The 15869-nt window shown below is 43.5% G+C and overlaps 1 gene segment (V, D, J or C); it reads left to right on the forward strand.

Annotated features, from left to right (window-relative positions):
* LOC141148574 (Ig heavy chain C region, secreted form-like) overlaps nucleotides 1–15869 on the forward strand; it is a 366575-nt gene that overhangs the window by 224592 nt on the left and 126114 nt on the right. The window contains 1 exon segment of the C gene segment in view: nucleotides 8063–8362. Within this exon segment, the coding sequence occupies nucleotides 8063–8362 (300 nt within the window).

Genomic DNA, 15869 nt, shown 5'->3' on the forward strand with positions numbered 1-15869 from the left:
CCCCCCGGAGTTCAGTCACGGTGCGGCCTTACACCTTGCGCGCCAAGCCACGCCCCTTTATTCTGATGTTAAAATAAGAAAGAAAAAAAAAAAAAAAGTCCATTCAAAAAAAAAAAAAATTTTTTTTTTTAAAAACTAAATAATATTCTTCATAGTGGCCACTATTTCTTCAATGAGTGTAGCAGTAGTGACCCCTGTAGTTGCAGTGTATGTCGGGTTGGTAGATGTGCCAGATCTTATTATGGAGGGGGATATACACTAGGCCCAGAGAGATGGGGTGTACTGGGAGCAGCAAGATGGCCGCCGACTACCGAGGGTAGGCCGAAGCCAGGGACTTTCCCAGAGCTGGCGGCCGACCCAGCAAACACCGCTCTATAAGTGTCTCAAGATCCTCCGACCGGATCAGGGAGCGGAACCCCACCACTGCGCAGTCACCTTCAGGGGAACATGTAAATGGCCAGCAGGCCCGTTACTCACTGCGTCAGAGGGATGTGAGATGTGAAGGGCCGGAGCAGCAGGCCGCAAGATGGCGTCAGGCCGCGGAAGCCGGAGCTCAGATCTGGGTATCCCAGGGCCTCAATCCTCCTCTAGACGGCCGCCCGGTGCTCTCTAGTGTAGCGGCAGCTGTAGATCAGTGGTTCCCGGGCTCACGGGAGAGGAGAGCAGAGGGATCCGAGCGATCCGCCGATTCCAAGATGGCGATTGGTCTCTGCAGTGTGGGCCTAGCTACAGGCCTGAGAGGATCTGGTGGGGCCGGTCAGATTCTGCTAATAGTCGGCCAAATCGAAAGTTGGGGGAGTCTGGATGGTAATCCTAGAGAGCTGAGGTTTCTCCAGGCTAGATTGGGCAAGGATGGCTGTGGATTTACAGCTGAATGTGTGGAGCTCAGCATCCACACGTCCTCCTTGCTGGATGTCCGGACACGCCCCTATACATCTTTATGTAGAGCAACAATTCTTGTTTTCAGATCCTCAGAGAGTTCTTTGCTATGAGGTGCCATGTTGAACCAGTAACCAGTATGAGAGAGTGAGAGTAATAACACCAAATTTAACATACCTGCCCCCCATTCACACCTGAACTCTTTTAACACTAACAAATCACATGACACCGGGGTGGGAAAATGGCTAATTGGACCCAATTTGGACATTTTCACTTAGGGGTGTACTCACTTTTGTTGCCAGCGGTTTAGACATTAATGGCTGTGTGTTGAGTTATTTTGAGGGAACAGCAAATTTACACTGTTATACAAGCTGTACACTTACCACTTTACATTGTAGCAAAGTGTCATTTCTTCAGTGTTGTCACATGAAAAGATAGAAGAAAATATTTACATAAATGTGAGGGGTGTACTCACTCTTGTGAGATACTGTAGCAAGGTCCCAGGCCTCCTTTGATCTAATGAGAACCTCCAGGGACAGGGACAGCTGACATCCTTCTGTATGTAGTGGAGTGTTAGGCATGATGGGTGCAGAGTAGTTAAAGTTATTGGGCGCCAGACACTTCTTGGATGCAAAAGAAGGTTTATTTCTCTTAATAAACCCTTTTTTTTGGGGAAGAGAGGGTTAAGGCCAGGACATCCTTAGGTGGTTGCAAGATTAAATGGCAGACTCAGAGACTTCAATAGTAGGGCAGCCATGCAGGGAAAGGCATCCAGCAAGACACCACATCTGCATGTGTAGGAATGCTATCTACTATGGCAACAGTCTTTAACAGTTCCAAACACAAGGCTTAAAAGTTCCTTCACTTTCACTACAATCGCTCCTTGTAGTTCTTTAGTACACTGAGCTCCCGGTCTCTTACTAGACCCACTGATTCACTGACACTGAATCTCTTGAGCTCCTCCAAACTTCACGGTGGTATTGTTTTGTATCAAAACCAAAGTCTGATATTTTTATATCTATCTCCTATCCAAATTGATTTTAGAGCATTCACGTGCTGAAGTGATTACGCTGAGACACTCAGTTCAGAGTAAAATACTTTCTGTTTAATATTTCCTCTTTTCAAGACTTATATACCATTTTGTTAAGATTAAGATACATCAGATAAGGCTGGCGCATGCAAACCACAAAACAACCACAAATATATAAATATATATACTGACAAAGTATGTGACAAAGTATTGGCTTTTAGCTGGGTCGTCCATTTGAGGAAGTAGCTATGTTCTTGCAATGTTCTTGCTTCTTTTAAAACATTGGTGTTATCTTGTTATTTTTTTGAGTGTATTCTTGGAAGCAGGTGCGAACTTCTCTGTTAACTCTTGCAGTTCAGCTCCACAGTAAGAAGGGGGTAAGCTTTGATATCTACTGAATATGTTTTAAGGCTTCTAAGCATAGAAGCTGATTAATGTCAGAAAAATAAAACATGTATTTATATATATTTTGGAATAGACATTTCACCATGATATTCCAACCACATCCATTACAGTATCTTCCTCAAGCGCTACCCCTGCCTCTTTGCTGGGTCCCTAGCTTGGCAATCTAGATATCTCTCAAGCTTCACTCAAACTGGCCTGCTCAGTCCCTGGCTTGACACACAAGGCTTCTCTGCAAGCGTCACCTCCGCTGGCTGGGTCCCTGGCTTGATTCCCACTGAAGTTTCCTGATTCTTCATCGTTCCCAGTTGGTGAGAATATGGCTTGGGTACTTGCTTCAGCTATTCACTGTGGTCCCTGGTAATTAGGCGGATAGTCCCTTACTGGCGACTGCATCCCCTCTACCTTCGACCACCACAGGTTCTTCGGCCGACAAAACTGTCACTTTTGGTTGGACTGCAAGCCGCAATCCCAACCCTGCGCTGCTCTCTTGCTTCTGGATAGGCCCTCAGACAGCCTAGCAGCCAGATGTGCCCAGGATAGGCCCAATCTCCAGCCTAAGGTCCTGGGCAATACGACACACGTCCACCCAGACAGCAGTCCAGGTGGCACAGAACATAGTTTACCTGACCACCTAAATATATAGGTTCTCCCAACAGGCCAAGGGATTCAAGAAAACCCCTGCCCATTGGCTGAGATACCCCTAATATCCATAACCTGACCTTGGGTTGCCCTTCTCATATCTAGTACCACCAAGTTCCCCCGGCCACAAAGTGGTAGAAGAGAAAAGTGCAACAAGGCCAAACTTAGGGAAAAATCAATGGATCTCTAACAATCAACCAGGATAACTACTCCTGGCAATTAAATTTGTAGGGAGCAACCTTGCCTAAACTCCAGGGTGCTACACATATTTATCATATTCTAGAAAGCAATAATGCCAGAAAAATTTGAAAAGTGCTCACCAACTTTATCCAAATATGGCTATATGCATTTCCCAATATGTAGGGAACCAGAGCTATGGATTGACCATATAGTCCAAGGTGTCAGTGCCCAGGACAAAGTCTAACGGACACCAGATCTCCCAGAGGTGAAATATTTAATGCACTCACACACACAAAAAAAATCCCAACGCCCTTGCACCCTCTCACAGGACATAAAGGGGACCCCTACACACATCCCAACCACCGAACCACCCCCCAAAAACTGACACAACCCCCAAAGTGCCAGTTCACCGGGGCATAATACCAACCCATTCCCCACACACACATAAACCACACATATGGCACCCAAACCAACACCCATCCAACCCGCCCTCATCCCCATCACAACACTCCAGCAGCATACACAGCCGAATCCCCCAAACAACTATACAGGGGGAACATGTGGGGTCAGGTTCAACACAATCACCACAGAACCAGACACAGACATCCTAACCAAAACCCACCCTTCCAATCCGATGCCAAACACAAACCAAGCTCACTCAATGTAATGGTGTGTCCCTATAACTGGTTTATCATTATTTGGAAGTTTACCATCCTCACTTTGTACATAGTTCTTTTTGGAGTATCCCACTTAATTTCCCCATACCCATCTACGTTACCCCGACAAAAACACCAAAAGGAATAACCTTAGACTGTGGATTGAGCCATAGAGTGACTGTGACTGTGACCGTGGGCTGTGCAGCTGTGTTAAAACGTATCCTGTTCTCTTTGTATTGCCTTCTTTATGTTAAATTCCTGGTGATCCTGCTCGTCCCTTGATTTCATATTTTAAAGTGACTACACTAGACAGGAGAGCACATCCATCATATCACGGTCAGTTTTCTGGCTGTGCTGGGAGAACATGAAAAAGAGCAAACAGCAAGGGCATAGGATCAGTTTGTATTGTCATTTATGCACAAAAAGAAATAGCACACTTACATGTAAAACCTATATAACATCTTGGGGTGGGGAGCAGGGGGTTACACTGTACAGTGGAGGATAGAACCACAAACAAGCTGCTTGGATAATAGGCTGTTGTCGGTGAAGCTGGACCTGCCTGAGCTGAAGAAATCCGGTGGCGTCTCAGCCGTCCCTTGCGCACCTCACACAGGTACTGTCAATGTCAACGGAATGGGCTGACCGCTACGCATGTCAGTAGAGCTGCAAGAGGTTGATACTAGGTCAAACTCGGGTACTTACACTACTTGCATTAAAAAAATGTTTTATGTTTTATTAACACAGAACTGCATTAAAGTGTATTTAATGTTAAACCCTTTTCTTTTAGAATTCCAAATTGATCCAGAGACACAGCAGGAAGTAAAAGTAGATCTCTCCAAATTAAGGGGATATCTCCTATTAAATAGCTTTTGCTAGAGCAAGTGTACCCTTGGGAAGATATCTCCTCACCTTCTGTTTCATTGACAAATCAAAAAGTTCAGATTTCCCATCACTTTGCGTACCAGAGACAATGGTCACCAGGACCAATAGTGAGGTGAATCTCTCCAGCAGGGACATGGAGCAAGAAATATCTAGCAGGTGTTCTAACCCTTCTAAATTCTATCCAAAATGAAACAAAAGGTTTACATACTTACTAAGAGTTTCATTTGTCTATTTTTTTTGTCTCCCTCCCCAGCAGCACTTTATTTTCTTTGCTCCTTTGAATTTTATAAGTATTACTTTTTCATAAACTTACCTGTTAATGTATCTCAATAGATGCAGCTTTGGATGTCTCTGCTCCTTCTACACAAAGGGCCCTTTTCACCAGGGACATCGTCCTCATCTGCTCCTTCTCGGTGGATAAGACGCTGGATCTTAACTTCCTGATCATATTATGGACCTTCCAGGGAAAAGTCATCCTGAGATATGACAACAAGGTCTACTCCACCCAAGACCCCAGGATGTCCCTCAACATGGAATCCCTGGGGGATGGATACGCCTCATTACACATATCTAATGTGACCATCTCTGATAGGGGCACCTATATGTGTACCGTTATCTACAATGCTGAAAGCAAGGAGAAGGAAATTTCATTAAAAGTGTTTGGTAAGGGTACCTACTAGATTAAAATGGTACATGTTAATGTTAAATTCAACATTGCTTTCATGTTAAATGTAGATCTAATCTCTAACTAGAGGGTTTTTAGTTTGCCAAAGCACTTTGTATCACAGGCAATCGCCATGTTTTTTTCCCCATAAAATACTTTTTTTACCTTTATTTGCATCCTAGTGTTGCTAATCTCCAGCCTTATTCAGCCACTTCCTGTCTGTATGCATTTGCTTCAGCATTGGCTTCACATCCTTGTAGTGTAGGCAGGTGGTACCTCCTTCATGTTCCCCTCCTCGTTGGGCGCCAAGTGCGGGTCACATAGGAGGCCTACCCCAGGGTGGGTTCTTCTGATCTACGTCAGGAGGTGACGAAACGCGTCAGTGAGGTGATCTACCGTAAGTGAGGTGTGCGCTCCACGGGCCGAGGAGGAACCAGGAAGTACATCGCTGCTGTTGTACACAGCGAACGCTCCTGTCGGCTTTCCGGTGACCGGGAGATCACACAGGCACAGTGCACTTTACATTTGTTTCATTGTCATTGCTTTCTGGTACGCATATTTTATATGAGGGGATGTTTTAAATGAATAAATCTTTTAAAGTAATATTATACTATGTGGACATTCTATTCCTACCATATGGTTTACTGGAGCTGCAGAGAGCGTGACTGACACCTAGTGGATGTTCAGGAGCGGTGGAGAACTATTATTATTATACAAGGCTTTTGATTGATGTATTTCTGGTGAGTGCATCCCCATTGGGGAGGTTTCCCTCACGTGGTGAAGTGTTTGGTGGAAGGCCCCCTTTACTGAACACAGCTGAAGCTATTGTAGATCTCCTCTGCTACCGTGTGTCTTCTCATATATGGACTATATATGAAAGCGTGTCCATTAGTTTTGGACATGAAGCGCCGCTGCAATACTTAAAGGGACTATTCATTTAAGACCTTTATTATTGCCTTTTATTCACAATCAAACTCTACCTGCCTACACCCTTGTTGTGGACCAGATACCTGATAGTGACACTGGTGGGTCATGCCTGCTCAATGTGTGTCATCACAGCTGTTTGTAGTCCTCACATATGGGGCATGTTGTAACGCCTCACCCTGCGCAGAGATTTTCCAGCTCATGGGACAACAATTAAAGCACAAGCAGACTAATAGTGGTTGTCACTGGGGCAGGTTAACAGAGCAGTTGCTTCTTTACATACACAGTAGCTGCCCCCATGTGTTTTAACAAAAATGCACACCATTTATAGCATCATGGTAACTTCTTCACAGAGACCAAGTTCTTAGTTTCTAATTAGAGCATTCAAAGATTCAACCTAAGAATGTTTAAATATTGTTTTTTATAAAAAAAAAAAACAGTGCGTTAAATATTTACAAAAAATACACTACAAAACAGTCATAAGCACCAATATAATAATCTAGAATCCCTGGTAGTTTTGATGGTAATCGAAAGTTCCAGCTGCCAAATGCATCAGCTTTTTCTTGACCCTTGAGAAGGCATTGCAGAATTATTTCCACCCAATCAAAGGGTCTGAGGGGTGTATTGTTGTGTTATAGTATCCCAAGGGACATACCCTTAATGTCAACTATCCAATGTACAACTATATTTACATATAACAGGTTTAAAAATTCACAAACAATCATATTATTTAGCAGAATTAAATTATGCTTTGTTAGAAACCAAATATGAAAGAGAATTTATATATATTTCTCTTAGGAGGTCTAATGGGTCTTCTTAGCCTCCCGGACCTTGAAAATCAGGCATTTTTTTGCCTCATTAGTGCAGCCACTTTTTTGGAAGGTAACTCCTTTACCATAGGAATCATGTAATATGACTGCAAGTTGAGAGTAGTACAGGCTGTTTATGATCTGGCAGGGCTTTATCAGAAATTTTCTGAAGATCCAAGGCTATTGAAAGTTTTTGATGCCCCGCATAGATTCTAACTTACAGTATCTGCTTTATCTCAAAGGTACCTTAAGCTGGACTTTGGTTTGTCAAGTGTGTCACCTTCCCTGCTGCTTACCCTAGACATGAGATTTAAGTTATCAACTTGTGAATTTTGGGGAAAATGAAGGTGGCAGAGTATGGGTCTTCAGACAGTGAACAGTCAAACAGTCAACAGTGAACTATGCCTACATAATGTGTAATAAAGTGCCCCTCCCTAATCTCTATTGGATGCTGTGTGACAGGTTGTCAACGCAAGAGCACTACTGGGTGAGAACGACGGTCACAATAGGAAGTGCCTGAACAAGGACTTTCATGGCAGAATGACCTGGTATAATTTTTTTTTTAATATAATAAACATGAAAAAGTACTTGTTGAATTTTTGGTGAGCTTTTAGCAAGTGGAAATCTCTGCAAAGTGACTCAAAATTCTCCTTTAGACTGTTGTCACTGGAACAGGGGGTCAGCATCGGAAGATCACCTCTTTATCCTGTTTTGGTGGAAGATCCAATTTTATGAATTTCCCATCACTTTCTGTACCCAATGACAATGGTCACCAAAACAAATAGAGAAGATGAATACCCTTTAGGAGACAGGCGCAGCAATAAAAATCCGACAGAGGTTTTAACCCTTCCACACTCTATTAAAATCTAAAAAGAACAACAGTTTTGGCAGTCAAGACCCCACACTTGTACATATCTGTCCTACTTTGGATGGAGGTTTCTAAAAAGTATATACAGTATATCCCACTTCATACCTGTATCTGTGTTCCCTGCAGCTAAACCTCTACTCTCTATACAAAGTACGAAGGTCCAGACAAATACAGAGAACACCCTGACCTGTAAGGCCACTGGATTCTTCCCTCCGGATATCTTGATAACTTGGTACAGAAATGGAGAGGTCCTGAGAAATCATTTCATGGGAAAACCACAATTGTGTAAAGATGGAATGTACCAGGTGAACAGCACCATGACAATCATACCAACCAAAGATGACCAGAACCAGACCTTCTCCTGTAAAGTCCAACATGACTCTCTACAAGAACCTCTGCAGAAGGACTTCCAGCTTTTTTATGAAGGTATGGTAATCATCCAGTCTCTCTGGCAAATATGATTTAAATCTAGGTTTGCCTTCACACTTGTGCGGCTCTGAGAGCCACGTTCAGCCCATTCATTTGAATGCTGAAAGTAAACCAACAGCACTAAGCCCACTAAATCCTCACACTAAGAGAAAATGAAATAAAACAAGCTGCTACTGATAAACTAAGTGTGTCCACCAAGTGCAAATTGTATATGTTAATTACAGCAGCGCTCGTTTTGATAAACATTATTACATAAGTGCAAAAAGTGCATAAATATTTTACCATTAAACACTAAAACAAAAAAAATATTGCATAAGTGTAAACAGTGTATAGATATTATATGAGATAGAAAGAACAAAGTCCACTTCATCAAAAGTCCATGATGTGGAAAAATGGACAACAGTACCAAAATATTAGTTCATAAATGTGTTCCACATTTAAAGGTGCTCCGCTTATTCCACTGAAATTAAATCTACCACCCAGTGCACTCTCCTTTAGACAGCATGGACTCACCAGAATAGGTGGACCTATGTTAAATAACAACAGGTCAAAAAGTGCTTTTAGAAGGGGAACTTTGCCTTTTTTTTTAATCTTCCAGATTCAGGTACACATGGCTTATATGAAGGAACTCAGATGTATTTGGCTCATATAAATGAGGGGAAAAAGAGTGAGATTCATTATTATTATTATTATACGAGATTTATATAGCGCCAACAGTTTACTCAGCGCTTTACAATGTATAAGGGGGACAACACAATTACAGTACAGTTCAATACAAAAGGTACAGGAGGGCCCTGCTCGTAGAGCTTACATTCTAAAGGGAGGGGGTGGTGGTACAAAAGGTAATAGCTGCAAAGAATGATTTGATGGGGGTGGCTCAGGGACAGTTATGTGGGTGTGGGATAGGCTTCCCTGAATAAATGAGTTTTCAAGGATCTCCTAAAGGTGGACAGGGTAGGGGCTGATCGGACATACTGGGGCAGGGAATTCCAGAGGATGGGAGAGGCTCTGGAGAAGTCCTGGAGGCGAGCATGGGAGGAGGTAACAAGGGAGCTAGAGAGCAGGAGGTCCTGGGAGGAGCGGAGGGGGCGATTTGGGCGATATCTGCAGATGAGGTTGGTGATGTAGGTGGGGGCGATGTTGTGAATGGCCTTGTATGTTATGGTTAGCATTTTGAATTTTACACGGTGGGGTAGGGGAAGCCAGTGAAGGGATTGGCAGAGAGGAGCAGCAGTCACGGATCGATTAGTGAGGTGTATTAGTCTAGCAGCAGCATTCATAATAGACTGAAGGGGGGATAGCCTGCTTAAGGGTAGGCCATTAAGGAGAGAGTTGCAATAGTCGAGGCGGGAAATAATCAAGGAGTGAATAAGTTGTTTTGTAGTGTCATTAGTCAGGAAGGGTCGAATTTTGGAGATGTTGCGGAGGTTAAGGCGGCAGGATTTAGCCAGTGATTGGATATGGGGGCTGAAGGAGAGGTCAGAGTCAAGGATTACACCCAGGACTCTGGCATGTGTGGAGGGACCAATGGTTGTGTTGTTGATATTAATGGTGAAGTCACAGGAGGGGGACCGTGAAGGAGGAAATATAACAAGCTCAGTTTTAGAAAGATTAAGTTTGAGGAAGTGGTGTGACATCCATACCGATATGTCATTCAGCAAGTTTGAGATCCGTGAGGAGATAGTGGGGGTGAGTTGGGGAGTGGAGAGATAGATCTGTGTGTCATCGGCATAGAGATGGTATTGGAAGCCATGGGAGGTGATCAACTGGCCCAGGGAAGAGGTATAGAGTGAGAAAAGGAGAGGCCCAAGGACAGAGCCTTGGGGTACCCCAACAGAAAGAGGAAGGGGAGCGGAGGAGATGGAGTTGTAAGTGACGCTGAAAGTGCGCTGAGATAGGTAGGAGGAGAACCAGGATAATGCAGAATCACGGAGGCCAAGGGAGTGTAATTTGCTGAGGAGCAGCAGGTGGTCAACTGTGTCAAAGGCAGCAGAGAGGTCTAAAAGTATGAGTATGGAGTAGTGGCCATTGGTTTTGGCAGTTATTAGGTCATTGGTGATTTTTAGTAGGGCAGTTTCAGTCGAATGTTGTAGGCGGAAGCCAGACTGTAGGGGGTCGAGAAGGTTGTTGTCCGTGAGGTAGCGACTCATTTGGTCATGAACAAGGCGTTCGATGAGCTTGGAGGCAAACGGGAGAAGGGAGATAGGTCTTAAGTTATTCAAACAGGTGGGGTCTAGTGAGGGTTTTTTGAGTATGGGGGTAACCAGTGCATGTTTGAACGGGGAAGGAAAGGTGCCGGAGGAGAGGGAGAGGTTGAAGATGTGGGTTAGGGAGTTGAGGATAGAGTGGGAAGGTGGTCGCAGCAATTGAGAGGGGACAGGGTCCAGGGGACATGTAGTGAGGTGGGCCATGGAGAGGAGTTTATCAACTTCTTCTGTGGTAACAGGGCAAAAGGAGGAGAGTATTGAGTGTGGTGTTGGACTTGATATGTTGGGTAGGGGAGGAATTTTAATGCTGGATATCTCCTTGCGAATTGTGTTGATTTTGCTAATGAAGTGGTTGGCAATCTGTTGAGCGGTAAGCAAGTTGGTGGGAGGGGGCAGTGGGGGGTGAAGTAAGGAATTAAGGGTAGAAAAGAGTTGACGAGGTTTGGATGAGAGGGTTTTGATGAGTGTGTTGTAATAGGTTTGTTTAGCAGTGTGGAGGCAGGAGTTGTATTTGAGAAGGACAGATTTGTAGAGGGTAAAGTCTTGCAGGGATTTAGATTTACGCCATGCTCGCTCAAGAGCACGGCTGCGTCTCTTGAGACTTCTGGTGTCGTCTGTTTGCCAGGGTTGTGGCAGATGGGGCCTGGTTCTGCGTGTAGAAAGAGGAGCAAGTACGTCTAGGGAGGATGACAATGTGGTGTTGTAGATGGAAGTGGTTAGGTCTGGGCAGGACAGGGGTGCGATTTTGTCATAAAGGCCATCAGTAGCAGAGTGAAGAAGGGAAGGTTTGAGGTTGCGAAGGTTCCTGCGGGTAGTGGTTTGTGGGTTGGCAGCATGGGATATAGGAGACAAGGAGAGTGTGAAACGGATAAGGTTGTGATCAGAGAGAGGAAAGGGTGCGTTGGAGAGATTGCAGGGAGTGCAGCGATGGGAGAATACAAGGTCAAGAGTGTTGCCGTTGGAGTGAGTGGTGGTTTGTGTCCATTGTGTTAGGTTAAAAGAGGAGGTTAAGTTGAGTAGTTTAGAAGTGGTAGCATTATTAACATTGATTGGAATGTTAAAGTCACCTAGGATGATGGCAGGCACTTCAGATGAGAGAAAATAGGGTAGCCATGCAGAGAAGTCATCCAGAAAGCGTGACACTGGTCCAGGAGGCCGATAAATGACTGCGACCCTCAGACAAGCTGGAGAGAAAAGACGAATGCAGTGCATTTCGAAAGAGCAGGTGGAAAGAGAGGGAGGTGTGGGCAGTACCTGGAAGGTGCATTGTGGGGAGAGGAGAAGTCCGACACCACCTCCTTTTCGTCCACTGGGTCTGGTGGAGTGAGTCCAGAGAAGGCCACTGTGGGACAATGCAGCTGGAGAGGTAGTATCAAATTCCTGGAGCCAGGTTTCAGTTATAGCAAATAGATCAAGGGATTTGGAGAGGAAAAGGTCATTGACAGAAACTAGTTTGTTAAAGACTGAGCGGGCATTCCAGAGGGCACATGAAAGAGGGGGGCCGACTTGTGGAATCAGGGGAATTGGGATGAGAAGGTTGCAGTTGCGACTACTGTTGGAGGAGGTAGATGGCCGATCTTGGCGTTGGAAATTGGGAGTGGGAGGGCCGGGGTTTGGTGCAATGTCCCCAGACATTAGGAGTAGTAGGAGGGTGAGGGTGGTAAGGCGGGAGTGGGATTTATAGGAGCGCAGATGCTGTGGTGGAATGGACGTGGTGATACTGTGTGGGCTTAGAATGAGCAGGAGGTGGTAAGTGGAGTAATATTGAGTGGGCAGAAGAGAGGGAGATATGTAAAGGTTGGGGGCTGGAGAGGGGGGGTAAAGTAATGAGAGTTTGAGGAGAGAGGACGTTATAACAAAGATTAGTGTGAGCATTTTGGAGGGTGGGGACAGGCTAATAGAAGGAAGGCTGAGGAAAGTTAGTGAATGAAGTGGAACTTCCTGCAAAATAGCTGTGAAACAATAATGTCTGTACTTACTTTTTTTGTAGCAGTGCCTTAGTCAAAGTGCCCGTGTCCAAGTGCCAAACACTTGTTGCCGGCGTGACACTTTGTGCAAGGAGTGACCAGCCTAAACCCTCGCCAGCCGTCCCAAGAAATGAACTAAATTTATAGTGGCAAGGTGGGGGGGGAATTCTAAATTATTCAATTAGAAGCTGATAAAACTAAGCTTGTGGGGGGTGGGGTTTTACAACTGGCCTGGATTCATCATGTACAATTTAAAAAACTTTTCTTAAAGTAAAACATGGCACTCACATTTGTAGGTGCCTCAATAGTTTGGCACATATAGATAGCATAATCACTCTGGTTGGATCACTGCCATTCCACCAGCTGTAAAGAGAGCCAGTGTGCATTCCACCCTGGTTAGAACGGAACCCATGGCCCTGAAATGACCAGTATCAGCAGGACCCGCCTCAACACGTGTTTCGCCAATGGGCATCTTCAGGAGCCTGGGATAGAGAGCACTCATGCCCTATATTTATGCATGACACTTTTTTTATTCTTCTTTATTTTTTCACTTCATGGACTTTTGGTGAAGTGGACTTTGTTCTTTCTATCTTATATAGTGTTTCTTATTGATATAAAATCTATACACTGTTTATGTGATATTTTTTGTACTTTGCACTTTTGCACTTATGCAATATTTTTTATCAAAACTAGTGCTGCTGTAATTAACACATTAATTTGAATAGGCTGCCGTGCCTCCTGAAATCACAGAGAAAAGGTCCCTGCTCCATTTTTTAAATCACAGCCTGCATGGAAACCACAAGAGCAGTGCAGTTCCCAGTGTGTGTGTGTCGTTAGGATTAAGGGCACCCTCACGCACCTCTTGCGTTTTTCTGTGCGGGTGGTTGTGGCTGCAGGAACAGGTGCAGACCTGCATATAGATGAAGTGAAAGGATACATGAGTGGGATGGGTTGTAAGAAAGAAAAGGGGAGGAGACTTACTTGCAAAAAAATGAAAAAAATAGTGAGGTCAGAAGGGCAAGAGGTTTATTAGGACATTTTGGGACTGTTAAGAGAACAGACCAGGCAGGGACATTTGTCCCTTCCTCCTACCCTTAGAATGAGGTTCTAAATATATAAGGAGTGAAGGGTTTACAAAGGGTGGGTGTGGTCATTAGTCAGGGGAGGAGTTTTATGTCACAGCAGAGGTGGGACTTTTATTGTTATCAAATATTGTAATTCATTTTGCTCTGTTTGGTTGATGGGCTTTTTAAACACAATGGTCACAACATCTATTTTCCATGGGTGTTTAAGGGGTATGTGAATCCTTAACCTGCAGCTCACTTTAACCACTTTGGCACTAGAGAATTTTTTTTCTTTTTTTTTTTTTTTTGCAAACATGGAAAAATCTCAATCTTAAGACATAAAATTACTTAAATCCTCAGAACATTATTCTAAAAGCAGAGACAATATAGATTAAAAAGATGATAGTTGCAATTTTTTATGTCACACCATATTTGCTCAACTGTTTATCAAATGCAAATTTTCAGGAAAAAAATGTTACATTGTATTATGGGCGTAACATGTTGATAAAAAATACATATAGACCTGTCAGCTAGAATCCATATGAAAAGCACAGGTGCTATAAAATAGAGGCCTTTCTGTATACTCAATGGACAGTAATATCGAACAGCAAAAAATCTCCAGTGCAGCTTTAATGTGTATGGGCATCCTAAAGCAGAACTCCATCCAAAAGGGGAAGTTCCACTTTAAGGCCTCCTCCCCCTCCTCTTTGACATTTGACATTCCACTTTCACTTAGACTACCTAGGTGATCTGACCAGACGTTTTCCTTCCCCTCTCCCATCCTGCAGTCTTCTGGGACACATCACAGATCTCACAAGAATGCCGGACCATTCAAAATGCACGGCTCATGCAAGCCAGGTACCCACAGTTAAGATGCTGGCAACAAAGACGGTCCCCAGCGCCCCCTCGGGTGAGCACAGCACTGCATCCTGGTACAGGTAAGTATCTGTTTATTAAAAGTCAGCAGCTACAGTCTTTGTATCCGCTGACATTTAATTTTCAGAAAACTGTCTGGAACACCTCTTTTAAAGAATAATTCCGGGCATCGGCACATTATACATAATTACATTTGTCCAGCTTGTACCAATATAACTATGTATATATACCACACTTGGCTGATGCCACTGGAAGCTGGAAATCACTGAAGTGGACACCACTACTCTGGTGATCTCCACAATCTCCTCCATCCCACACTGAGTGGCTGTCCTTATGCCTTGTGAATATAGGATGTCCGCCGATCAGCACAGTAATGCAATGCTAATTTTCTGAATTAATGCAAAGTGTTTTCTGATTAGACAAAACAGATGGTGTGACATCACCACCCCATCTCTCTATTCATCCAATCACAGAACACTTTACATTCATTCAGAAAATGCAAAGCATTCTCTGAATGGCACCTGTACTGAGCAGTGGACCTCATGTATTGTACAACCCTGCCTTTAAATACCTTGTTGGATATGCACAATAATCCTGCCAGCCACAGATCCCAGCAATTAAATAATATGGGCCGGAGATTGAGATCCTGACAAATGAAAGTTTCATCCTGGCCCTGTATATTAATATAGAAGAAAAGACTGGAATTTTAATTTATTGCCGCGATACAACAACTGAGTGTGTTCTTAGCAACATCTAACAAAAAAATGAATAGAGTGGCGCTCAATCAAATCAATTAAAGATGTAAAACAACTAAATATAAATGGAAATTCAGTGACGGAAAATCCAATAAATACTTATGTCTAAATCATTACTCTTCCTTCACATTGAGTAACTAAGGTAAAACACAAATCAAAGTTACTTCAATAAATGGATCCAAATAGCTAAATCCCATAAACGACTAGTAGTGGAGCCTCACAGACGGAGAATAAAAGTATCCGGAAGAGAATCTACCAATAAAAATTCCTATAAATGCATCAAATAAATAAAGTGCCTAACTGTCATTTATGACATATGGTAATTATGTGAATAAATAAATAAAGCCGATGAATATCACCTTACAATAAGTAGATATATATATGCGTGTTTCGAGTAGTGAAACTAAGGTGCCATAAAGATGAAGTCCCATAGACAATACAATCCAAATTGTGACAATCTCAATAAAAACAAGGGAAGAAATAGTTCATTATTGAGATTGTCACAGTCGCTCAGCCCTGAGGTGAGAGGCTGGGGGAACTACACTTTATCTACACCCTTAATTGATTGCTGGCACTCGGAATCTTTTGATGAACTATTTCTTCACTTGTTTTTATTGAGATTGTCACAATTTGGA

The sequence above is a fragment of the Aquarana catesbeiana genome, linkage group LG06 (assembly GCF_042186555.1).
Source record: "Aquarana catesbeiana isolate 2022-GZ linkage group LG06, ASM4218655v1, whole genome shotgun sequence".
In the NCBI taxonomy this organism is placed as follows: domain Eukaryota; kingdom Metazoa; phylum Chordata; class Amphibia; order Anura; family Ranidae; genus Aquarana; species Aquarana catesbeiana.